Source organism: Ictidomys tridecemlineatus, chromosome 12, assembly GCF_052094955.1.
Source record: "Ictidomys tridecemlineatus isolate mIctTri1 chromosome 12, mIctTri1.hap1, whole genome shotgun sequence".
NCBI lineage: Eukaryota > Metazoa > Chordata > Mammalia > Rodentia > Sciuridae > Ictidomys > Ictidomys tridecemlineatus.
Window position 1 is genome coordinate 48,465,319 of NC_135488.1, and position 26,392 is coordinate 48,491,710.

The 26,392-nt window shown below is 38.5% G+C and overlaps 1 protein-coding gene across 2 annotated transcripts; it reads left to right on the forward strand.

The window, feature by feature from the left end:
• The first annotated feature begins 711 nt into the window (after positions 1-711).
• Slc5a7 (solute carrier family 5 member 7) lies at positions 712-25,872 on the forward strand. Of its 2 annotated transcripts, XM_078028907.1 has the most exons (10): positions 712-1,203; positions 1,767-1,811; positions 2,443-2,668; positions 5,727-5,840; positions 6,614-6,769; positions 12,404-12,552; positions 16,119-16,262; positions 17,420-17,573; positions 19,915-20,132; positions 21,809-25,872. In XM_078028907.1, exons 3-10 carry the CDS (start codon positions 2,491-2,493, stop codon positions 22,436-22,438), a joined length of 1,743 nt encoding a protein of 580 aa, XP_077885033.1. In that variant the 5' UTR covers positions 712-1,203; positions 1,767-1,811; positions 2,443-2,490; the 3' UTR covers positions 22,439-25,872. The 2 variants fall into 2 exon arrangements, with proteins under 2 accessions (XP_077885033.1, XP_077885034.1); XM_078028908.1 differs by lacking the exon at positions 1,767-1,811 and having other exon boundaries at positions 713-1,203.
• Positions 25,873-26,392: the final 520 nt, after the last annotated feature.

The following is a 26,392-nucleotide window of genomic DNA, read 5'->3' on the forward strand; positions in this document are numbered from 1 at the left end:
GCATATATAAAATATATATATTTTACACACACATGTACACATACATAAAATATATATATTTTACACTCATATACTCATATGTAAAATATATATTTTACACACACATATACACATATATAAGAATATATGTATATACATACATACCTACCTACCTAGACATATAAATACATCTATAGGTATGCATTTATATTGATGAATATGTAACTAATCTAGGTAAAAAACACAGAAGCGGGTATATAGAGAGATATATTGTAAAGTAATACAGTAAACAGGATGTTTTAGCAGGCAAGCACATAGCAGGCTCTGTAAGGAGAGATATCCTGTCCAGCTTGTGGGATGATTTCCTATTTATCAATAACTCCTAGAGTTTTTCATTGTAACTTATTTTTAAGAGAAGGGGTATGAATGTTTAAAAAAAAAAAACAAAACAAGGACCACTTCCCAGTCTTTCCGAAGTGTCTACTTGGGGACTCCATCAGGGGAAGGCTGTGCTCAGCCTCCACAGAGGCCCACCAGAACAGGGCTGAGTGTGTGTGTGCGGGATGTGGGGAGGTGTAGAGCGCAGTGAGGGGGGTGGTCTTCATGGAGAAGCCTCGGGGAATAGCTCCTGGCTGCTGGGGGTCTGGGAAGCCCAGAAGGTGAGCCTCCTCTGGATCCTCTTTCCGTGTCTCAGTGCTGAGCTCCAGGTCACCTCTGGGGACGTGAGATCAGGGAGGATCTTGGGGAATCACACTCCCTTTTCTCGGGCAGTGGCAGTGACCTGCCTGGGAGGGAGGGAGACCACAGCCAACCCTGGTGGCCCGGAATCCAGCCTTGGTCCCCGCCCCTGGGCCCCAGTCCCCTCGGCACCCCGTCGAGCGCGAGGGCACCGTGCCCGGCGCTCGCCCAGCGCCCCTTTCCTCTGACGTCCGCCTCTGAGACCCGAGCCGCCCCGCCTGCGCCCGGATCCCGGGGACGCTTCCCGACCCTTGGCCACCGCCACTCGCTGCGCGGCTCGCCCTCCGCGCTCCCGCACCTGCCGACTCCGCGCGCCTCCAGGGTCCCGAGACGCGAGGCGAGGAACAGCCTCCCCCGCCGACCCCGGTGCCCGGCCCTGCCCCGCCGCAGGCACCCGACCGGTCCCCGCCCGTCCGCGCTGCCCCCGCACACGCCTCCCGCGCAGCTCGGGGCGGCGGCTGGAGAGCGGCGCCGCGGAGACTCCAGGTAGGAGCGCGGCCAGCCTCCCGCCCCGCAGCCGGGGCGCTCCCTCGGGGCTCGGCGCCCGCAGTTTTAGGGCGGAGGGAGGGGGCTCTTTGGCCTCTGGGTGGAGAAGCCGGGCAGCTCCGCTCCCGGGCACTTGTGGCTCTCCGGGTGCGGGCTGCTGTCTGGGTGCAAGGCACCGGCCGAGGGGTCCAGAGAGGGGAGCAGGGGCCGGGGGAGAAAGAACTTGCCCGCTGGGTGGCTCACCAAGGCGCAGCCCACCCGGCCCGCCGCGCTCCTTTTGCCTCCTTGGGACGGCAGGGAGGTTCCTAGTTTTGCCCCGTGTCTCATCACCCACCTGCCGCTTGTGTGCACAGATATCCGAGTTTCCACCAGGAACTTCTGTGTGCGAATCGGGGCGCAGGTAATAGCCCTGGCTGTGAGACCAACAGAATAAAAGCGAACAAGAGTGCCAGGCCGCTAAGGACTTAGCACTTGACATCTGTCTTTTAAGAGTTTTGCGTTTGAATACCCTCGGCCCTCTGCTCTGATTTTAGGCAACACATTTTTAAATCATTTTCTTATAGATACCACTAATGGGGATGTGTGAAATGAAGGAAGAACAATGGAAGGTAAAGAGGCGGAACCCTTTAAACAACAAGTACATATTTAGTGGACACAATAAATTGACCCCTAGGAACTTGTTAAATAGATTTTCTGAAAGTTTGGCCCCCGCCCCTCCCCATGTCAGATTACTTTTGGAGGCATTTCCTGAAATCTTTTCAAAGAACTGGTAGAAGAATGAACGAATTTTTAAAAATTCTTGGTATATTGCTTGATGATACACTAATGATACTAATCATTCTAGTATAGTAACTTAGTTTTAAAAGGCAAATGCAATCACAATTTTTGGAAATGATTTCTTGACAGAATTGCTGAGTTAAGATTCAAGGTCAATGTTAAATTGAAAAAAAAAATTATGAAACACAAAGTGTTTATGGTTCTATTTGTTAAGCAATATTTCCTTATCTTTTTATCTATTTTTGTTTCTTGAAAAGTCAGGACATCATTAAACTGTTAAATAGAGGTAGGATAATATAGTGGACACTTGTTGGCCATGGCCAATTTCACACGTGACCTCAGTGTACTCGTACTTTAAGTGGCACAGGCTGGCTCAGGAGCCAGCTGGCTTCTCCTGGCTGCCCGTGTAGGCACAGTGCTAGGCTGCTATTTCTTAATGCATTACTGTATTTTCTCCACAAGCCTTAATGAAGTAGCCAACTGCGGAAGAATCTGGACCCTTAGTTAAAAATGGCTTTCCACGTGGAAGGACTGATAGCTATCATCATATTCTACCTTCTCATTTTGCTGGTTGGAATATGGGCTGCGTGGAGGACCAAAAACAGTGGCAGCGCAGAAGAACGCAGCGAAGCCATAATAGTTGGTGGGCGAGACATTGGCTTGTTAGTTGGTGGATTTACCATGACAGGTAGGTTCCAGTTCCAGTTCCTGCTTGCTTGGTGCAGTTCACCCTTGCTTGGCTTCTCTGAATATACAGTATGTGGTCTCAGAGTGTCATTGCAAACATTGCTCTTTGTCCTTTGGGGATTCTTTAGGTTTGCTGGTTATATATTTTGAAAATAATGAATATCTGCTTGAAAACAAAATGGTTTCAACTCAGTAGTTCTTGCATAAAATGATTTTATAATAAATCAATGAATCTAATACCAAAGAAAAAAGTCTGGGCTTTCTGTTCTGTTTAGTGGGTGGAAAGAGTAAAGACAAAGAAGTGGAGGAATGAAAACATGCCCTAGTCTTACAAGTCATGCATTTGTAAATTAATATGATAGTGTTTCAGTGTGTCCAGTAATGCATGCAGGAAGTTGTGACTTTGAGTTATCTTAAATGACAAATGTCAGTGAATACTAACTAGTGATGGTTTTTAGCCTAAATAAATCCATTTGGAGGCAATACAATAGCAAACTGATTGATCCCTTGCTTGGAAACCTAATTTTCCTATTTAGTAATTAATTTCCTTACAGGAAGACAATATTATGACTCTACAACAATGAAAAAGGAATTTCCAGGAAACTTGATAAAAAGGGGAAAAGCCAGGGTGTGTCCTTTCTGGAATCCCCTAGCCACTATCTGTAGCTCTCTCTCTTTCAAGCCTTCTTTGTATTAGGAGGGGCTGGTATTCTGTCTGTCTTTGCTTTGCCCAGAGGTGGTTTTGTATGTGGGGCAATTTCTTTCTTTTTTTATAGTCATCTTATTCATTGAAAATAATTCTGAAAAACAACAACTTAAAATTACACTTTCACTGATAACACATCTTATGTGAGTCTTAGTAAACATTTAAACATTAGCAATATAATCTATATTAACAGGAACTCTGAGTTCTCATTAGAAAAATAGCCCATTGGAAATCATATCTGAATGATGTCCAGTTTCAATCCTGAAGTGCAATTTAAAAATGATTCACCCTGTATATCAAATAGTTTACCAAAGCACTGTAAAGACAGCATCCACGTTCTGGAAGTCTGACTTTGTAATCTACAATGCTCTATATACACACTCGATTTCACCTTCCAGGCATTAACAGCCTCTTTGTTTAACTCTTCACCAACTATAGATGGATTCATTTGTTCTTTGTAAGAGCCTTGTGAAAGGGCTGTGAGGCTAAGTGAAGATCCAGGTTACCTTGTTAACCAGGGCCAGGCCCAAGCCCAGGTCTTCTGATGGCCACGCCCCAGGCCCTTAGTCCTATACCACATGAGCTCTGAGCTGGCCTCACTCTATTTCTTTATAAAGCTACCTATTTTGCAAATGCCACTAAAGTAATACATGAACTGCTGTATATCAAAGTGTTTTACTCATTGCAAATTGTTATTTGCAATAATAATAATACTGTCCTATTGCTCTAGTTTAATATTCTATTTAATATGGTCATAAAGAAATTTCAGGATTTGTTCCTTTACCATATTGAATGATTTTTTTCACTGTAATACTTTATGAAACTTTACAGAATATATTCAAATAACACTCTTTCTTATGAAGTGTCATGGTCTAGCTTGGTTTGTGAAGTTCTCTCTCTCTCTCTCTCTCTCTCTCTCTCTCTCTCTCTCTCTCTCTCTGTGTGTGTGTGTGTGTGTGTCAGAAGATCCTTAATTAATATTATCATTCACTTAAAATCCGAACCATGTTATCTAAACCTTATCAGATTCATTTACTTATATATATTTCATTTACTTATATATTTCAAAAAATGTTGATTCTTTAAAAATACAGACAGTTTTAAAATATTCAAATCCTCACTCATGAATTTAATATAAAATATACAGCCATGGACAATAAATTATAGCATAGAAAGGACAAGATTGATAAAAAAAATGAAGAGAATTAGCTTAATCATAGTAAGTAATGGAGTCTTCACTTCTATATTATAATAGGGACAATTGTTCAACACCATTTTTTTTTTGGACAAAGGACAGGAGAGCTACACAATAAAAAATAACCATGAATTAGCTTTGTGCTTGTAAGACCATCTGATTATTAATTTTATGAAGCAAAATAGTGCTGGCGTGCTAGCAGCTCCAGGTACCTAGCAGGAAGACCAAGTCTCAGGTTCTGTGTCTGTGAGAATTCTTTCTTCTGTCCCTTTTCCATACTCAGTGTGTGTGTATCAAGTGGGACTCTTTCTACAATTTCAGCAGGATTTAGATTGAGAAAAGCAAATGATGGTGTTTGTTACTTATTAACACCAGATGTAAAAGCTGCTATGAAGATGGGAGTGTTTGCTAAATACAAATCTTGTCCACATCAAGATTTTGTATATAAACTTTCCATTAAATGTACTTAAAATTACTCTGCAGGAAAGTCTTTTCATATTAATCTTTTGAAAAGCAATTAAACCCCAAGACACAATCTCTTCTTTGCTTTGTGTTAGATTAAAAGCTAGATAAATTCTAGCATGAAAGCAACAGAAGCACTTATCTGTCAAGTATACACATAATTATTTTACTTATACTCTATGAGAGTTTAGAAAATTCCTTAAAGTCAAATTTTATTCTCTATGTGATGATTCAGCCTAAAATTCAGTGTCATATCTGATAAGCTTTTTTTTACAGCCTTTGACACTCAGAAAATTTATATACATTTTACATAAATAGCATTTTGAATATTTTGACTGTATTTTTGAAGAATATAAGCTGCAGAAATGTAGTGTCCCTTTAACCTCAGCTTTTCAACAAGGATCAAATTCTTCATTATCTTTTTTAAAGAAAGCAGTAGTTTATAGATCATGAATGGCCCAAACTCATTTTAACAAAAACTTGCTTTCTTTGGTTCCTTGACCTCCCTCTTTCAGCTATTATTCTATAGAAATTTCATGTATCTGAAGAAAACATAGGTCACAGAATTCCTCAGTCTGTAGAAGCCATATTAAATGACCCCATGGGACTCGTCGCCTGGTGTTGGACAATCAGACCTAGAGTATGACATGTAAGACAAAGTCCTATGTCCTGACCTCTCTTTTCCTTCTATTTCAGCCACGTGGGTTGGAGGAGGGTATATCAATGGGACAGCTGAAGCAGTTTATGTACCAGATTATGGCCTAGCTTGGGCTCAGGCACCCATTGGATATTCACTTAGTCTGGTTTTAGGTAAGTGGAAGGTTAAATCTCCTTGACTCATTCAGTAAAGCCTAAAGAATAAAAGTCTAAATAACAGGTGGGTTAGCAGATCAAACAGTGGGAATAACTATTGTGGAAAAATGTCACCAGAGAGTTCTAAGTAGGTGTTACAAGAAATTGATATGCAACAGAATAATAATGTTTAGGTAATCTCTTTATTGTGGAACATGTAAATAACAAAAAAAAAAACCTTTGATCTTATAACTTTTAAAACAGTGAATTTCTTAGCATAATCATATTTTATTCTTTCAAAAATATTATGGACATGTCATTAAAAATGAATCAACTTTATTGTACCTGACACTTTTTTTGTAAATTAAACTTATAAAAGGCCAAGAATATTATATAAAATGATTCCTCTTTTCTTTCTTATTTTTTTTCCTTCAATTTGTTCTTTTGGACCTTGTGTTTTTTCAAATGTCAAAATGTACTGAGTGATACAAATGCACCAAGCCATCTCAGTGAACACTATCCTACTCCATATATTTAAATTTCATATGCCTCAATAATAACATCTTGTTGTCCATTGGATACATCTATTAAATGCACTAAGGAATTTATATTAGGTTGCTGAATGCTTCTTGGTAATGCACTCACAGTATATTTCAGACTAGTTCCTCAATATATACAGTGTTTTAAAAAATTCATTTCCCTTAAGAAATTATAGCATAGTAAAAAGCTGGCAAAGACTATTATATTATGAATTTTTAATGTTCTCATAAACACTCATGTAATTTTTTTAGGTGGTCTGTTCTTTGCAAAACCCATGCGTTCCAAGGGATATGTGACCATGCTAGACCCATTTCAGCAGATCTATGGAAAGCGCATGGGTGGGCTCCTATTCATCCCTGCGCTAATGGGAGAAATGTTCTGGGCTGCTGCAATTTTCTCTGCACTAGGTAAGCACCAAGGGAACATTGTTCTACCTTCATTTCTAGTTTCCTGAACATCAGACCAACAACTTACTTTCTTCAGTCTTGGTGTCTTAGAAGTTATTAAAATCATATCCTAAGTCATATTTATATTTACAAAAACTTAACTGAAGTTCTACATTTACTTGCAGTATTGTTGTAGAGATTAAGTCCAATCTCAAGTGCATTTGTGTTAAACTTGAATGACATAATTAGAGCAATATCTATGAGTTACTTTATAGGGATTCAGGGTTGCTTTTGTAAGTTGCATATGATTTTGAACAAAACATCATTAATTAAGCAAAACTAAGAGTGCTATTTAGGGTTGAGGGTGTAGCCCAGTGGTAGAGTGCTTGCACAGCATGTGTGAAGCCCTGAGTTCAAGCCCTAGCACCACCAGGAACAAAACAAATATTTACTGGGTGCAGTGGTGCCTGCCTATACTCTCAGTGGCTTGGGAGGATGAGGCAGGAGGAGCGCAAGTTAAAAGCCAGCTTCAGCAATTTATCAAGGCCCTATGTAAGTTAGTGAGATCCTGTCGCAAAATAAAAAGTTTTAAAATAAGGGCAGGGGGCACTAGGAATAGGTCTCAGTGGTTAAGTGGTACAAAAGAAAGAAAAAGAAAAAAAAAAAAACTACTGTTCATGAGCCAGGTTTAGGGAGAATACTTTTGATGAATACATTTAAATCAGTGAGTTCCATTTTCATTTTTTTCTAGAAGTCTCATTTATGTGAACTGAGAACTTTTTAATCTTTCCTGTTTTTTTTTTCTTCTGATAACTGCCTTGTTAATTGAAATAAAGCATAGGCAAGACTATCTAAATTCCTCAAAGAATAGTACCACATCATTTTTAAAGCATTAATATTCTCTAGAGATATTGACTTTTTGCATAAAATATACCTAATCAAAAACAAATATAAAACCAGTGTGAGTCTCCACTGTAAATAATACTCCCAAAGAAATATTGCCCGCCTTCTCATGTTGACAAGTAATGTGAGCACCATCGCCTAACTTGAGATATTTCAATAAAATGATATTTGTAAAAAGCACAATGCTATGGTTTATTAGTGGAAAAATGTAAGTGTGGTCCAATGTAGCTTGGCCTTCCCTGCCAGGTTACATGTCTTCTTCATGAATAATGAAAAGTTTCCCCACCCCTGACTTCCTCTTCACCTTCAAAGACCTACAGGGGCACTAACTGGCCAACTGACCATGATGAGACACTGAGGCTGCCCACATTAAGGTACACAAACCTCACCGGCTGCAGACCTACCTTCATCCTGCAGGCTATAATCTCAGCTCTAAGACTCATCCTGAATTGCTTGCACTCCTCCCTGGTTCCTCCACCAACCAACCCCCACTCCACCCCTACCTCCATCCACCTTTGCCTCTTCCCCGCCATAAGCCAGGCCACTCCCGGCCTCCCTTACCTGTATTAATGCAGCCAACTCCATGTTTGCAGCTCTGCCCTACTGTGGGCGCCACATGGCAGCCAGACTCATCCTTCTAAATTCTAACCTCAGATTCTAATCTCTTCGTGTCCCCTTTCTTGCTTAAAACCAAACTTTTGAACAGGGCCCTTAACTATGGCCTGGGTCTTCTCTCCTCTGATTATCCCCTGCACCCCACTTGCCCTCTGTCTTCTGTCTGAATTGTGGTTTTCTCTTGCTTCTTACTGACACTGTGCAAGCACAGGGGTCCTGCTTTGGATTCCTTTCTCCTCTTTTTTTCCGCTCTCACCATTTGCCTCCCTGATTACCAAGCACCCTGGCACTGACAGGGAGCAGTGCTCCAGACCTGCTGGGAGCCTTCCCTGTGGGCTTTCGTAGGCACCTGCAATTTTTCCTCATTGGGCTGATCATCTCCCTCGGTATGATAATTTGCCTGTTCACTTCATGCCCAGCTTTTTACTGTACACAATGGATAATCAATTTCTTTAGGGCAGGAATCGTGTCCCGTGAATAACTATAATCCTATCACAAAGCAATTGATAAAGAGTTTTGAGCTCTACTTTTTTTGACAAAAGAAGATGAATATTGCTTTTTTCCCCCTCCCCCATATAATTCCATTATGTCTTAAATTATTGGGTTGTGTACACATTTAGGGGGATAGATGCTGAATTTAGACTCAGTAGAGTCTAACTTATGACCCAAGATCAACTCAAGCTAAGAACTTGTACTTGGCCTTTGGATTTTCAGTTTCCTGGCGAGATTTAGAAAACAAAAAAATTCAGAGGAACCACGGGGGGTCTTCAGGCTCATTGGATCAAGAGCAAATGTGTGCCGTCCACTGAGTGCTGAGGTCCTTCTGACCATCAGCAGAGTGGGAAGGGCCTCCGCTTTCTTCCATGGACTGTGTCAGTGTTTGCCTTCTGGGCATACATTCGTGGAGATGTAATTTCTCGTCTTTTCTTACAAATGGAAATACTACCAAACATTAAGGGGTTAGAACAAAAGTAAGATAAATTTCCTCCTGTTTTGTATGTTCTAGAATATAAATCCATCTTTTTTTTAGTTTTTATTATTATGATTCCATATGGCCTTCTTTTTCTCCCTTTCTCCCAAACTGCCATTAACATTATTTTCTTGGTCTCTGTAGAAACAAAGTTACTTGATGTGGAAAGAAGATAATTTGATGGTTATAATATACAGTAATAACTCATGGGAAAATGTCATACTGCCCTGGTGCAAGATAATAACACTCCCCAATCATTGCTAAGCTTATACCCTAATGAAATTATGTGTAAAAATACACCTCTCTTCCCACCTTGCTCTCATTAGCTGAGAAGCAATGGGAGTTTATTTGTCATTGGTTTCAATACTAGAAAAATTTGGTTTTAAGAACAAACTACCTGCTGGGTATTTAAAAAGGAGTGGGCTAAATATCTAACAGAATACAACATGTTCACTCTAACTGAATAAAGATCAATTTATATAACAGTCCTGAAAGAGGAAAAGAATTAATGAGCTAATATTTCCAAAGTATTTAGAAATAGAAAGCATAGTGGCAAAACTCAGAACTTTATTACAATTAGTTTCTATTGGATATATGTGTCTGTGTATGTATTTCAGTATATTCAATAAAGCATGCTTCTTTTTCATGTTAACACATGCATATATGAAATAATATATATTATCGCATCGCTTTTGCTTGAAATCTGTGTTGTGGCAGAATATGTACTTTAAAATTATCACCCATATTTTTTTTCAAAAATAATAGCTTGAGTAAGTCAGAGCTAGTGTTTGTAAGAAACAACTTTGGATACTTAAGAATAGACAAGTGTAAGATTCATTATCACCTCACTGTGCATATGCATGGTTTACTGCAGAAATATAGGAGAATCTTTTTTTAATGATTACAATGAACAATTATGTAAAGTTAGGCTTCTGCAGACCAAATAATTTTTAAACTGTTTGTTTCAAGTATAACCAATTTCATGAAAATACTTTGAAGACAACTACATTCACAGATGTCAACTGTGTGATTCTGTCTTTACCTGTTCTTCCCTGTCTCTCTTTTTCTTCTTCCCCCAGAATAACCTCTTTTGGATTTGGTTCAAGGTTGAATTTATCCTTCTTGTATTTTGTCCCTTGCTCCTGAGGCAAGATTCAAGGTCTCCTGGCCAAGTTCAAGGTCTCCTGGCCAAGTTCACTGCCCTCTTAACCTGAAACACCCTGTCATCCTAAAGGTTCTCCGGAAGCCTTCTTGTGGCTTCCTAAGACCTCTTCATCCTGATATACCATCCCACATTGATAAATCCTGAAGTTTATTGAATTGGCTTCATGAATCCTGCACAAATCTCATGCCAGGTTTGATGACTATGCAGCTACTGGCCTAATGCTGTTAGGACAGGCATGCTTGCCATCTTGGCCTGAGAGCAAAGTTACACCAACTATGTTTGGTATGAATGGGCAACACCTTACACCTTTTAAATGTATACTTCTACTGCAGATGGCTCAAATTAAGAGATTTTTTTAATAACTTTATTCACAGTATATTTATTTTCATATCTACATAAGTAGACTATATTTCTCAGTAGATCTATTAGAATAACTTTGTTTTATTCACTACCATTGATATAATTTTTCAGAAAATATTTTAGATAAAAAACTTAACCCAATCTTAACAGTAATAAACAGGAAGGTAACTTCTCTCAGATCGCTAACTTACAACCAAATGATGACATCTACAGGACTGCAAATCTCACTCCAGTGATTTTTATTCTATAATTGAACCTCTCATATTATGGGGTGATAACATACATGTTATTAAAGTGGAGAGCCACACCCAAAGAGGAATGGCAAAGAGTGGCAACTATCAAGAATAGGATTTCAGGGGGAAATAACCTCTTAAATATCTATACAGTCATAACTCAGATAATTACCTGAAGTCACTTGTAAATAATTAATCGCTCTCCTCTGTCTTTTATCCTGCAACTCCTTAGTAGATGTTTCTTTTAATTGATTTTTTATCCAGGAGGATAATGTTATATTATTATCATGGCCAAAATACACACAAAAATATTTTGTATTGATATCTTGGGTCAAAATACTTTGAATTATTCTTTAGGATGATGGATTTTCATCCATGTAGATTGTAAATGTTGTTATGCCAATTAAGGAGGAGGAGGAGAAGAAGGAGATTGTGAGGCATCTGGCTACAATTGATGGTGTAAAAAAAATCACAGATCTCTTTCATGTCTCCTAGCATACCTGTAATTGCCATTTATAATAGATAAAATATAAACTATATAGTTTTGAAAAAAATGGAAAAGCAATTAATGAGTTATGAAGCAGCAAGTGAGTTAAGAAGCCATTAGTCCAAGAAATGGGCCAACCTTCCACACCATTAAATTGTCACTGGAAACACAGGCATCGACACACACGATAAACAGCTTGCAAAGTAAAAGAAACATGAACTTGAATTCTAAGAATATAAAAATTTGATGAAGGAAATGACCTAAAAATATGATATTCATCATTAGTGTTCTTCATTATGTGGATATCTTAGGAGTAGAACTTGTATGTCCCACCAGCAAAATAAAATAAAATGATCCTTCATGACTTTGAGGGAGAAAAAGTTGAAAGATAAGTTTTAACAAATGTATAATTTTCTTCTACAAATTTGTCTTAATTGTTGGCACCTCGGAGCGTTTGCCAGCTATAACAGGAAAGTGGAGGGCAAACTAAATGCAAAAGAGCCAATGAATAATAATCATTGTAAAACTGGAAATGACTGATCAAATTGCTCAGAAAGGCTTATTTTCCTTATGGATATGAGTAAATACATTGCATATAATTAAGTCAGAATTTCAGAGGGTGAAACTGTGAATTCATGGAATGGAATTGAACGTCTCAATGTCTTGTTCAGGGTGTTCAGTGATAGTAAGTTCTGGGAGTCTCTCATGTATCTGAACGTATATAAAAAGAGATACATAGTCAGTTTGATAACATACAGAGGTCTCAGTATAAAAAGTCACTTTAGCCAAGGTCGTCCGGTACACTGCGTAGGACACAGGGAAGCATAGCGGCTGTCACAGAACCCACAGGGTGGCCTTGCCAGAAAGCAGAATCACCCCAGACCATGAGCAGCGCTCCCACTTCCTTTTCTTGTCCCCACAGGGGCCACCATCAGCGTGATCATTGACGTGGATGTGCATGCTTCGGTCATTGTGTCGGCCCTCATTGCCACTCTGTACACCCTGGTGGGTGGTCTCTACTCTGTGGCCTACACAGACGTCGTTCAGCTCTTTTGCATTTTTGTCGGACTGGTAAGTGGAGCCTTCCTCAGATTTGCCTCCTGGTCTTCCTCCTCCTCCTCTTTCTCTTTCTTAACAAAAGATAATGTGGTGTTTTAAACCACCTCAGCAAAGGAATTAATGTTTTCCATCATGAGTGACACATCGTAAGTGGTACACTATTTGAAATTTTGTACTTTTCTATGAATTGATTAGATGGAAACTGTAGCTATTTCGTTAGAGGTGGACAGAAAAATGTGTGCTATGACTGATTCTCAGAAAGATCTAGGTCTTTGTTTTCTTCATGGCTAGCTCTGATGGAAACTTATGTGTGACACCCTTTGAGAACTGGTGACATCACACTTTCTCCACAGTTAAGAAAAGTAAAACTTTGATAGTCACCCACACAAGTTTCTTTCCTGTCCTTGTGTTCATTTATCTATGAGACTGTTTTTCAATTAGACTCTTCATAGGACATGGAAATTCTATTGAAAACCTTTTTTGTTAGAAAAATATCCCATTGGAAAAACTGTAGATTTCAAATTATAATGGTTAATATCTGAGGTCAAAGAAAGGGCTTAGTTATATAAGGAATTATCTGTATTATTTATTGTCCTTAAGTCATGGATTAAATTAGGTCATATAGGTTTGTTGCATTAAGAAAGAGTACTATATAATTATGAAATACAAATACTATTTGTCTTATATTAAAAGCGTCTCTGCACATCTTAGATGCATTCTAGTCAATGTTGATTCTTTGCAATTACATCCTAAAACAGGGAGATTATAATTATGCATATAATAATATCCATCACCTAGGACATGTCAAAAGAAAAATAAAGGAAATGGTGTGGCCACTCTTCAAGGTGTCACTGTGGGTTCACATACATGATCTCATCCAACACATACATTATGTCAGCTACAGACCCTGCCGGGACAGAGCCCTGGTCAGAGGCCACAGACAGAGCCAGCCAATGCTGAAGATGAATCATTTTCTGAGAGTCAAAGCACTCTTCATTCTCGTCAGCTTTCTTTATTTTTCTTATGATAAAAAGCTTTTCGCTCTATTTTACTTTTTATTCTAGTCACTTAGAGATGCAGAATGAATCCCATTCCTATTTTTTCAGTTTTCTAGCATTTGTAATAATATTCTAGAAGAAAACTTAAAAGAATTAACCAAAATTAGATTTACAGTTTAACCCTAAATTTATATACCCTAGCAAAGATTATATTTCCTCTTTTTCTCCTAGACATTTTATTTGCATTTCGTGGAATGTAATTCAGTCATATTTTAATTGAATTTGAGAGTATTTAATTTACTCAATAACTTCCACTTTTTTACTTTTAAATTGCCAAAATCAAGTTGACAGTGCAGAAATTCTGATTTGTACTTAACATCATCATAAACTTTATGAAACAGAGAAAACAGAAGTAAATCTTCTCTCACTGTGTAGGAAGCGAGGATCCTTTGGCAATGGCAGCTCTCATAACTGATGCACTTGTTATTCCAAGAGACACAGCCCCAGGGGATAAGTCTATTCATGAGTGATGTATGTGGTTTCTCATTGCATTGCATGAGATCAGAACTTAAAATACACAGGTACATAAATCAAGGAAGCAGGTGTAGAGATGGTAGGTCAAATATATGCAGGGATATATGTCAGAATGTTGTTTTGACTACAAAATGTAACTAAATTGATAAGAAACTGAAGATAAGAATTGTTAAGAAATCATTATTGAATTAACTGAATAAGACTCAGTAAGCTTTAATTGCTGTTCATGATATGTAATTAATTAATCAACTTATAACTCAAACCATCTTTTCTTCCCAGTTTCTCTAATTCTTTGGACTTTATCATCACCCTGGCAGCTCCAAAGTCATAAATTTCAGATTTCTTTTTCAGATTCCTCTGACCTTTCTCTGTTGACCTCTTCCTTTTCCTGTTCAGTGCCAGCATCTTTCCATTCCTGATGTCACTGCTTTATCCAGGGGCCACTGAAACCATCCATGGCCTTTCCATACGACTACATTCTTCTAAATCTATTTTTAATATTTATGGTGTTAAAATTTAGAGGAAATTTCATTGACTTTTTAAAGAAAAACTCCAAAGAAATTCTTCTAGCCAGGCACTGTGGCATGTCTATGATCCCAGTGACCAGGGGTGAGGCGGGACCATTGCACATTTGAGGCCATTCTCAGCAACTTAGTGTGGCTCTCTGTCTCAAAATAAAATTTAAAAGAAAAGAAAAGAAAACAGGGTTGGAGATGTAGTTCAGAGGTAGAGCACCCTGAGATTAACTTTTTTGAGGGGTGGGTGCCAGGGTGAACCTACGGGTGAGTACTCAACCACTGAGCCACATACCCAACCTTTTTAAAAGGTATTTTATCTAGAGACAATCTCACTGTGTTGCTTAGTGGCTTGCTAAGTTGCTTAGCCTGGCTTTGAACTAGCAATCTTCTTGCCTCAGCCTCCTGAGCCTCTGGTAATACAGCCATGCAGACACCATGTTGGGCCCCTGGGTCAAATTCTTGGTACCACATAAAATGCATGCAAATTCCTTGAGTTTCCACTTGCATACAAAGCAAAATATAAATATTTTGGCTTGCAATTCAAGTTTCTCTCCTTGTCTATCTTTATTGCTCCCATTTCCCTAAGCTACTCCCATGCCAGCAAACTTTGTCACCCAACAGATGTGGGTATATGCACACAAACACAAAACATAAAACTTATGCTGTTAGTCTTCTACTTTCAATGGCTCAACTTGGAAACTTGTTTTTTTGTTTTGTTTTTGTTTTACTTTATTAGGGTGTAAAACTGAAGCATGTTCAGTGAAAACCACAATTTTAATTTTGATTTTGGATCTTTTCCTGCGCTACCTAGGCACAGCGAGTGCAGTCTTTTCCCTAGTGGCAGTAGCCATTGCTCCTGGTCAGTCACATGATCATATGGGGAAACAACTGACACTCCCCAGTGCACAATGTGGCTAAGCTATGGTGCTTGGTAGGTTGGGTGGATTCAATGCAGCTTTGCAATTTTTTCAACTTATGATGTGTTTGTTGTTGTGTGACCCCGTGTAAGTCCAGAAGTGTACGTTTTCTTCCACTCTTTGCTTTGCTTCCTCCAGATGGTCTCCTCCTTTGATTTCTTTTTCTTTTACCCATAAGTATTGGGCCCATTCTTCAACACTTGTTTTACCAACAAATTTCTCACTTAAACCTTTCCGTGTCACCTTAATGGGTGGATATCTTTCCCTAATTCTCATAAAACATAAAAGTGTGTGTGTGTGTGTGTGTGTGTGTGTGTGTGTCTGTTATGTCTTAAATGTAGTATTTTCTTCTCAAAGTTTTCAGGTGACTGCTCCTATAGTTTATATGATATGACATGATCAAGCAGAAGTAGATAATGTGTTATTTTAGGTTTACTAAGTCTGTATTCCATGATGTCCCACCAAGAACATAGTTTCATGTTCTTCTTTGAATAGGGGAACTACTGAGCCACGCCATATACAAGAAAAATAAGCTAGGTGTATCAATTTTGCAATATATTAATCAAGTTTAAAATCACAGACTAAGACTCCAATGTTGCTCTTTGTTCCAGTGGATCAGTGTCCCCTTTGCCCTGTCACATCCTGCCGTCTCTGACATTGGATTTACTGCTGTACACACCAAATACCAGGAGCCCTGGCTGGGGACCATTGAGTCCTATGAAATCTACACGTGGCTTGATAGTTTCCTGTTGTTGGTAAGTGATGCTCTGACCTGAGGAAGGTCGAATAATTGTCAGTCAAAGGCATTTTCAAGATTTTCGTATTTATCCTTAAATATTTACCTGCTGGCGCATGGCCTTCTCTGTGTAAGTACCACATACTGATTTTACCACTAAAGCTCCATCATGGCCATTTCTGAGCTCATCTCCAAAGTGCAGTCACAGATCGCTCATACCCACCGTAAGCAAGGATGTGTTACGTCATTTAATTAAAGCCAAATATCACATTTAGCTGTCAGGTAAAAACGAGTATAAACAGAACTCTGACATTCTCCCTGGCGTCCCGCCCTGTCCTCTATGCTCTTGGGCACTTTGCAGAACAGTGTAATGCATTGACTCTTGCAGTACAATGGAAATTACGGAGCAGGAACCGTGCCCTTCTCAAGTTTGTGTCATACGACCACTACACGTCTGGTGCAGGGTGAGAGTCTATACATATTTATTGGGTTGTATTGATTCAGATTTCATTTCCTACTTTCAGAATCTTAATCATTTTTTGATGAAATTTTTTTATGGTTCAAATTTGTGATGAGAACCAACTGAGGTCTTGTGGATAGTTTTAAGGCAACTTAAATCAGTAAATTTAGGAAAAACAAGGATTGTCCTGTCTGATTACTAAGGAAGACAAATTAAAGGAATTTTCCACAATCAAAAATATGCGCTAATGTTGTCTTAGTTCTCTTGGGCTGCTAGAATCCATTATCACAAAGTGAGTGACTTAGAAACAACAGAGATGTGTTTCTCACCGTTTTGGAGGCTGGCAATTGCAAGCTCAAAGGGCTGGCCAATGCAGTGTCTGATGGAGACTGTACTTTCGGAAAACTTGCTGCTGTGTTCCCACAGAGTAGGAGGAATTCATGAGGGCTTTACCTATGACCCGTTCAGTTCCCAGGGCTTTACCTATGACCAAATCCCTGTCTCGGACCTAATTTCCTCACCTTGGAGATTAGGATTTCAATAGGCACATGGACAATAACAAACTTCATATGACAACCGACATAATCACAGCAGCGGAGATTCCTGGCCCCACTTCTGACCACTCTAAATGCAATTGTTACAAACGTCTTGTCTAAAGATATTGGTAAATGTGGAATCCCTTCAATTCACTCTGAGTCTTTGGGGTTCTCGTGCAGATTCTGGGTGGAATCCCGTGGCAGGCGTACTTCCAGAGAGTCCTCTCCTCGTCCTCAGCCACCTACGCTCAGGTGCTGTCCTTCTTGGCGGCTTTCGGGTGCCTGGTGATGGCTCTGCCAGCCGTCCTCATTGGGGCCATTGGCGCATCGACAGGTAAATCTCTGGGCGCCTCACCATCGTCGTCACTCAGTCGGCCAGTTCGACCACCGGTTGCCTTCCCTGTTTTACTTCTCTCTTACCCCCACATAGTGAATGCCTCTGCGTTCATGGTTCCTTCTGTGCCTTGCAGAGCCTTCGGCACACTGCATCACGGTTCAGCGGTCTCCACGTTTTTGGATTGCTCACTCCATTGACAAGCATTCCTCAGTACACCTCCTCCCCGTTTTGCTCTATTATCAACTGTATCCACTTCTGTCCCCAGTGGTTCTCAACCATGGTGCACAGTGACCTCACCTGAGGAGTGGACAGGGGCTTTCTACAACACATCTACCCCTGGCCTACTCCACAGGGTGTTTAATAATCAAAGATAGAGCCAAACACTAGTGTGTGTGTGTGTGTGTATGTGTGTGTGTGTGTGTGTGTTTAATAGCCCCCGCTGCTGAGTCAAAGCTAAGCCAACGTTGAGAGGCACCAGCTTAAGAAAAATTCACCTGTCTTCATGACTACCCACAGACCACTCTGAACTTCAGAGTCTACCTCTATGATTTCAATAGTTTGTTCAAGGTTCCCCCCCACACCTTGGAGAAATAAGTGAGTATGTGAATGGATGAAGATAAGCTAAGAAAGTAAATGGTAAAAGAGAAAGGGAGAGAGAGAGACAGAACACAATAAGAAATGGGTTTTTTTTTCCCCTGTTAGCCCTTATGTGAAACACTTTTAAATTCTCACCTTTAATTTAGACTTAATCGCTCCTCATCCTTATGTTCCTTACATGGCGGAAAAGAAAACCAAGCTCCTTTGGGCCTCTTTCATGAGCATATTGATCACATGCAGGAAGGCTCTGCCTTCATGCCCCACTCTTCCGTCCAGGTCCTGTCATACCTAATTTCAACTCTTGGGGATCAGAAATGAAATAAACCAGGAGGGCATAAACTTCAGACCTTGACTAACGTCATGATAGCCATGGAAAGTTTTGGCATGTTCAGTGTGTTCCATATTTTAGAGTCAGACTTCCGACTATTCTAAATGTGATTGCCATACAACTCTTAAGAGCATTTAAAACTCATCACATTAACGAAATTCAAAAGAGTAACCTAAGTAGAGAAAAATAAAACAGTTAGAAAACAATTTTTCTCTTATCTCATTGTATTTTTTTAAAGATGACCCAGGGTGATGCTCCCATGGTGACTCTGACTTTTAATTCAAGAGCTATTTATTGGATTGTTCAGTTTTTGAAAGAGCTGTCATGGTTCATAGGATACTCTCTTCATTCCAGTTGTTGGTTCATGATATAAATGAACATTCAAAAAGATAAAAAAGATGTTCAGTGTCTGGCTTTTGGGGGGGTGGAAAATTTAAAAAAAAAACAGGATTTATTTCACAAGCAGAAGACAGATCTGGAGATTATTTGGAGGGTGGTAGGAAAACAGACTGATTAAAACAGCATAAAGGCTTTTCTTTTGGATTGAGTTTAACTTAGTTGTTTCTGGCGTCATGTCATCTCTGTTAAGTCTTTAGAGTTGGCATCGTCATTTCAGCATGGCTTTGGTGTTGATCATGATGGAAAATGGGGAGAGGAAAAGTAGCAGGATCCAAAGGAAACCACCCTATCATTCTGACATTACGGAAGTTCAGCAAATAAGAAAGGAATTATAATTAATATGTGTTTACAGGTTCCCTGTGTTCTTCAACACAGTAAGCAATAAAGAAGCTACATATTCTAAGATACACATATGCTTCAGTCCTCTTACCTTAATTCAAAAACCTTAGTTCAAAATCCTTCTGAAAAATATCAGTTTTATGAGTATAATTTTTATTCAGTAAAGATGGTTCAGTTCTTAATCTAGCAAGTCTCCTGCTTCTTGTAAGTAAAATTCTACACAAGATTAAATGAAATTAGAAAAATTGTGCCAAGACAGCTCCTAAATCAAGCTCATATACAGGAAAAATGAGAGGTAACAACAGCCATGCTGTAGTCTCTTGCACACAGATAACTAGGCCTAAGGATGTGGCCCAGAGAAAATTCTGTGGTTCAGTCTAAGAGCATTTGTTTTCTATGATTCTATGTAATATAATGCCACATTGCAGAAAAGGAGTATGGATGTCATCATCATATTCTAAGCAGATGTTATGAATGAGACTGACGGTCATCAATACCTTTAGAGGTCAGAACATGTAAGACATTTCCACATGGCCATCACCTGGACTTGCCACTTAAGCAGGCTAACGTATGTGATGCTCAGTTGGTTTCAGAACTACCTAGTAAACAGCATGACCCAGATGGGTAGAGAAGATATGCCTCTTGGTTGTTACGCTTGTGGTTTCTACTCAACAGACTGGAACCAAACTGCATACGGGCTTCCAGATCCCAAGACGAATGAAGAAGCAGACATGATTTTACCGATTGTTTTGCAGTATCTCTGCCCTGTGTACATTTCTTTCTTCGGCCTTGGTGCTGTGTCTGCTGCTGTTATGTCTTCAGCTGATTCTTCCATCTTGTCAGCAAGTTCAATGTTTGCTCGGAACATCTACCAGCTTTCCTTCAGACAAAATGTAAGAACGCTTTTTTTTTTTTTTTAAATTTGTAATTTATGATTATTGTTGCTATTTCTGCTGTCATTGTACTTAATGTTTTTGTAGAATATGTATGCTTATAGATTCCTTATATTCAACCTGTGCTGTAACTAAGCAGTAAAAAAGCTACATATTCTAAGATAAACTTGAACTTCAAGTTATTTTACCCTATCAAGTTCAGATTCAGCATCCCTAATCCAAAATGTGAAATCCTAAATGCTCCAGAATCCGAAACTTTTTGATAACTGATATGTTGTTACAAGCAAGAAAATTCACACTATGAAACTTTTATACTCAAAATTATTAAAAATTCTGCATGTCAGTCTATGTACATAAGGTGTATATGAAACCTAAATTAATTTCTTTTTTAAACCTGAGCCCTATCCCAAAAATCTTTCATTATATAAGTGGATATTCCAAAATCCAAAAATATATGAAATCCATTGCTAATACTAGGCATTTTAGATAAGGAATGTTTAATCTGTAGATATGTGTTCATATCCTATATTAATTCCATTTTCTGTAATTCTATATTCTGTAAACTTTGATTAGGCATACTAGTTTAAATGACACTGAGCTTACATGTGCTGAAAATGCATGTTAACAATACATTTTATTATTCATGTTTTTTTTTAAATATTCATTTTTTAGTTGTACAAAACACCTTTATTTTGTTTATTTATTTTTATGTGGTGCTGAGGATCGAACCCAGGGCTTCACATGTGCTAGGCGAGTGCTCTACAGCTGAGCCACAACCCCAGCCCTATCATTCAAGTTATACTTAAAGGAACAAATCAATATAACTATTTTCCAAGATATTTCATCATGTTGCCATAATTAAATTTCTTGTCTTCTGACAAAAGATGACTGCATCTTAAAATATCTTAGCAAACCATTTAGTCTGATTAAGCACAGTAGGAGACGGAAAAACACTGGTAGAAGCAGGACACACTCTAAGTTATTTTATGCATATTTGTGTAAACTCTGAACTGCTCTTCATTTAGACGCCCAAGTCTACCTTAGTCATAAAATATCCCCTCGATTTAATCTTCTTTACTGAATGGTTGTAGAACAGAAGGCTTTTGTAGTCCCCGGGGGGCCAAGAACACCTCTGGAGAGCCTTTCTTCCCCACGGAGCTGGGTCTCTGTGTTTTTAGGTCCTCCTTACAAGGTAGTCCCAGTGGTTTTAACAAGAAAATGTCATGGAAAAGCCCTTTTGTGTGGCACCAGAAGGCGGTCAGTCTTACATACGGTAGTACTCCTACAAAGAGAGGAAGTAAGGACAGTCGCAGCTCTCTCAGTGCCACATGAAGACTATTCACGAATACATACGAGCAAAATTCTCCCTTGCCCCCTTGTCCCTGGGTGATGTCACATTCGCTCATCTCCTTCCCCTGCACCATCCGGCACAGGATGTGGTGATGTAGCTTCATGCCTGTGGTACCCAGCAGCCCCACTCCACCAGCCACCTGCGAGGTCAGCAAGACTGTGAGCTTCAGGTGTCGTAGGTCAGGTTGGGTTTGCCCACAGAGAAAATCGTTTGCCCTGGGGGATTCTTTAGACAAGTTGTAAAGGGTAAATAAAGACGCATCCTGATCTTCACCCACGTGAGTCCACATGTGGGTGCCATGCTGACCCTCGTCGATTTCTTACAGGCATCGGACAGGGAAATTGTCTGGGTCATGCGGATCACGGTGTTTGTGTTTGGAGCATCTGCGACAGCCATGGCCCTGCTGACCAAGACCGTGTACGGGCTCTGGTACCTGAGCTCCGACCTTGTCTACATCATCATCTTCCCACAGCTGCTCTGTGTGCTCTTCGTCAAGGGCACCAACACGTACGGGGCCGCAGCAGGTTACGTTTCTGGGCTCTTCCTGAGAATCACTGGAGGGGAGCCGTACCTGTACCTGCAGCCCTTGATCTTCTACCCTGGTTATTACTCTGATAAGAACGGAATCTATAACCAGAGATTCCCGTTTAAGACTCTTGCCATGCTCACCTCATTCCTGGCTAACATCGGTGTCTCTTATCTAACCAAATACCTATTTGAAAGGGGAACCTTGCCGCCCAAATTAGATGTATTTGATGCTGTTGTTGCAAGGCACAGTGAAGAAAACATGGATAAGACAATTCTGGTCAAAAATGAGAATATTAAACTGAATGAACTTGCGCCTGTGAAGCCTCGACAGAGCGTAACTCTCAGCTCCACGTTCACCAACAAAGAGGCCCTTCTTGACATGGACTCCAGTCCAGAAGGCTCTGGGACTGAAGATAATCTACAATGACACCATCTAAATGAAATACTGCTTTTGCAAACAGAGCACTCTAGTAGGACAGTCCTGGAAAGATGGTTCATGGCACATATAATACATATTAAAATTATAAACAACGTTCAAGAGAACAAAATCCTTGCCAAAAAAAATATGAATATGTACTAAAGGAGGGATTCAGGAAAAGTCATGTGCCATTGCACAAATACAGACTAAGCTAGAAGGAAGCAGCTATGAATTTTATTTTTTGATTTCATTTTATTTCTCATCCATAGTAGTTTCTATTTTGACACTAGATAGTTTTGTTAGGAATATAAAAATGAAAATGCCCCAAAGAAAAGATGGCCCAATTATTTATCATTTTTTATGGAAAAACAGTGTCCCGATGAAAGAGCCTAAGAAAGGAAATTGGATGATTTTGACCCAAACTTTGTCAATGCACTTTTTAATGACCAGTGTTAATGCACTGGTGAGTCAGATTGTCAGACTGAGGCTCTGAGAATAACTCACAGCTACTCTGATGAATGATGTAATGAGTTAACCAGTTGATTTTTCTTGATATAATGGTTAACCCCTTCTTTCGTGGTCTGAACTGAAACATTTGCTGAATATGCAATCTCCACTCCCCCCCCTGTAGCGCAGGGGATCCAACCCAATGTCTTAAGCATCTAGGCAAGTTCTCTGCTGCTAAGCTACACACTCAGCCCTGTAATCTGTCATTCTTTGAGTAATGGCATGTATTTTTCTGAGCACAGGCGAAGCAAAACACAAAAATTATTTCATAGTGGCACCTTTTTTTTATGTGCAAGATGATAGAAAAGAGAGGTAATTTTGGAAAAAGAACACTGGGATCCTTTGAGTACGTCCATAACTAACATGTGTGTAGATAATAATACCTGGAGCATAGCAAAATTATTAGGCGAATTTACAGCAATAAATCAAGAAGGACATTAAACAAAAAGTGATATGAAGAGATAAAAGAGACATTTTTATCTTCAACTGAAGTATATACAGTTTTGTTGCATGATAAAAGAAGTAGTATTTTGGGTAACTATTCAAACCAGGATTGGAAGTGAAAATGGGCCATGGGTAAGGAGCAGTAGCTACGCAATACCATTATGGTCCATGAGAGACAGACTACTAGATTAACATGTGTTAACAGAAGTTCCCAAAGCACCTCCTCATAGTAAAATTGGAAAAACAAATCACACTTATTGTTTTATATTCATTCATGGGGTGACCTAGTATTATGGGATCTGCTCTGTGGCACTTTTTTGCATAAGCCAGGTTTAGATATTGGATGGAAATTTTATATTGAATTTTAAAATGTGACCCAAAGTGGAAAGTAAAAATAAGTTCTAAAAGGAAGAAGCCATCAATTTTAACACTTGATGTGTACATAGTTTTCATGAGGTCAGCCATTATTATTTTACTCCTTTTCTGGAGTTAAAATACATATATATCTATATATATATATATATAATGGTTTTTATCCATTATAGAATTATAAATTCTTTGACCACCAATCATACATTATTGAAATATCTGGAGCTATATTGACAAAATCAGAGTAAATTTATGAGCTGAAAAATATTCTGGGAATTTTATTCAATAAAGAAAGCTAGTCTGAATTTTGAAAAGATTTTCAAAAAACATACATTTTTGTGATTCATAAGCAAAATGCTATTAACTCCATGTCTGGCATTAAGTCTATACAATGTGTTCCTGACCCTAGATTTTTTTTTTTTTAGGTTTCAATTAGAATTATCTCAAAACAAATATTTTCTTAATTATAAAAACAAGTTAAATTCCCAAGGTAGTTTGTTAAGTGTGAAATGAAATCATTTTACATATTGTCATATCCTATATATTTACAGTGCTTTATTGAAACATGATGATAAATATGACAATGTGTTAAGAAAAATTTTATTGAAAACCATATATACCTAAATGAAGATAATTTTTTATTCATATATTTTTTGAGGATGTACTCAGTACTGTGGAGTACTTGTGAGGGGTATACTTTTGGAAACTGAGTACAGGAATCCAAGATACTGAGCCATGATTGAGAAGAGAGCCAGGGAGAGGAAATTGATTAGAGAAAAAACAGATAAAAACATATGACATGTAAAAATATTGACTAATGGGAACTACAGATCCTGGGAAACTGGTATTCCACATGTACCATGCACCCAAATAGCAACTCTGTCCATTCCATCACTGAAACATTCGTCTCAGCTCATTGGGGCACAGGTATACACTATTAGCATCAGGATACAGGTATACACTATTAGCATCTACACTGTAGCCTTCAACAGTGGGGCATACTCTCCACAGACATTGCTTTCAACAATTTTCTTGAGTAACAATTGTTCTAACAACCATATTTAAATTCTGTGAAAAAATAATTAATATTAATAGGAAAATTTCTTCCCATTCAATTCATTTTGTAAAAATAGAAAGATACAGGGAAATACAAGGTTTAACCTGTCCGACTATTAAAACTAGTTAAATAATTTAAGTTAAAAGATAATGGACTTTCATTTAATCCATTATTTCCCATCTGTTCTCAAACTAGGTATATGAAAAACTATTTTCAGATTTATAAATGCACTAAATATTAGCAAGTGATTTTTAAAGTGCCAAAATGTCAAAAGGAATGAAACAATCTCAAGATCTTTATTTATCTGCACATTCAGGCATAAACTCTCCTTCAATTTCCAAGGCAGATGGAGGAGACCGGCTCTGTTTTGTCATCATGGGTAATGTAGATGGTGTTGAAATTTTCCAGCCTCATTCAGTGTACCTTCAGACTTCATCCTCAATGAAAATAAATTACCCAGAACATTTTAGACACCGACTATATTAATCTTTGGAGGCAATACCTGTAGCTAAAGCATTAGAATAAAACACATTTTCATATTTTGCACTGATTGTAACATGTTTCTTGGGTAATTTTAATGCTTTTTCCCCAACCCACATTCAAAACATCAAGCTTGTTGCTGGACTGATATATAAAAAACAAGCTTTCAAATACTCAGTGTCAAAAATTAAACTTCATTGCTACACTTACAAGTAATGAATTTTATGTGAATATCAAATGAATGTAAGCTTGAAACAATTAAATTTGATGTAATGGCTATTGGCTTTTTTTTATTTGAAAATAATGAATTAGCAATATATTTTAAACATGAATTATCATTTTTTCCTTTTTAGCTTTCAAAAAAATTTACTCTGATATAATATATAATTTATTATGTTTGCTATAATGTATAATTTATTATAAGTTTGCTACTGAACAGACAGATGCATATAATGGTCCTAAATCATATATTTTTGTCTGTCAAATATTATATAAAGTTATGCTTAAAATAAGATTTGCAATTATACATGTAAATGTTTTAAATGTAAACGTGTTGTATTAAATTGTGCTGGTGCAATTCAGGATATATCATTGTCCAGGTTTGACTTTTTGGGGACCTCTCTTAAAATAAATATAAATGGTGCTTGAAGATAGTCATGTAATGGAATTGAAATGAACCATCTAATTTCTGAGGATAAGCAAATGCTAAATGGAAATAGCACACCTTGCATAGATCTTAGGCCAATATACAGTATCATATCTCCTAACAAGATGTAAATTTTCTTTCTTTCAAAAGCTGTTCTACCACTATGCACAACTTTCTTTGAATCAAAGGAATTGGCACACAAAATATCTATTGTATTAACAAAAAGAAGATGTAAATCTTAAAAACCAAATAGCTGTCTGATAGTTGTGGATGTAGTACATAAAGCCAGTCACTAAGTGATGAACTGTTCCTAATTATGCTATAAATATGCATTGCATATCTCTTATATAACTCTTCAAGGAGGTCTTTAAAAATGAAGTCATATATACTCTCAAGAGAACTTCGAAGTCTTATGCCTTTATCAAAACCATTAGTGTCTTTGGGTGGAAGGACCAGAATG

Coding starts and splice junctions, on each gene's coding strand:
- Slc5a7 (XM_078028907.1), top strand. CDS start 2,491: ATGGCTTTCCACGTGGAAGGACTGATAGCTATCATCATATTCTACCTT. Junction 12,553..16,118: donor TTTGCATTTTTGTCGGACTG/GTAAGTGGAGCC, acceptor TCTTTGTTCCAG/TGGATCAGTGTCCCCTTTGC. Junction 17,574..19,914: donor GGCCATTGGCGCATCGACAG/GTAAATCTCTGG, acceptor TCTACTCAACAG/ACTGGAACCAAACTGCATAC.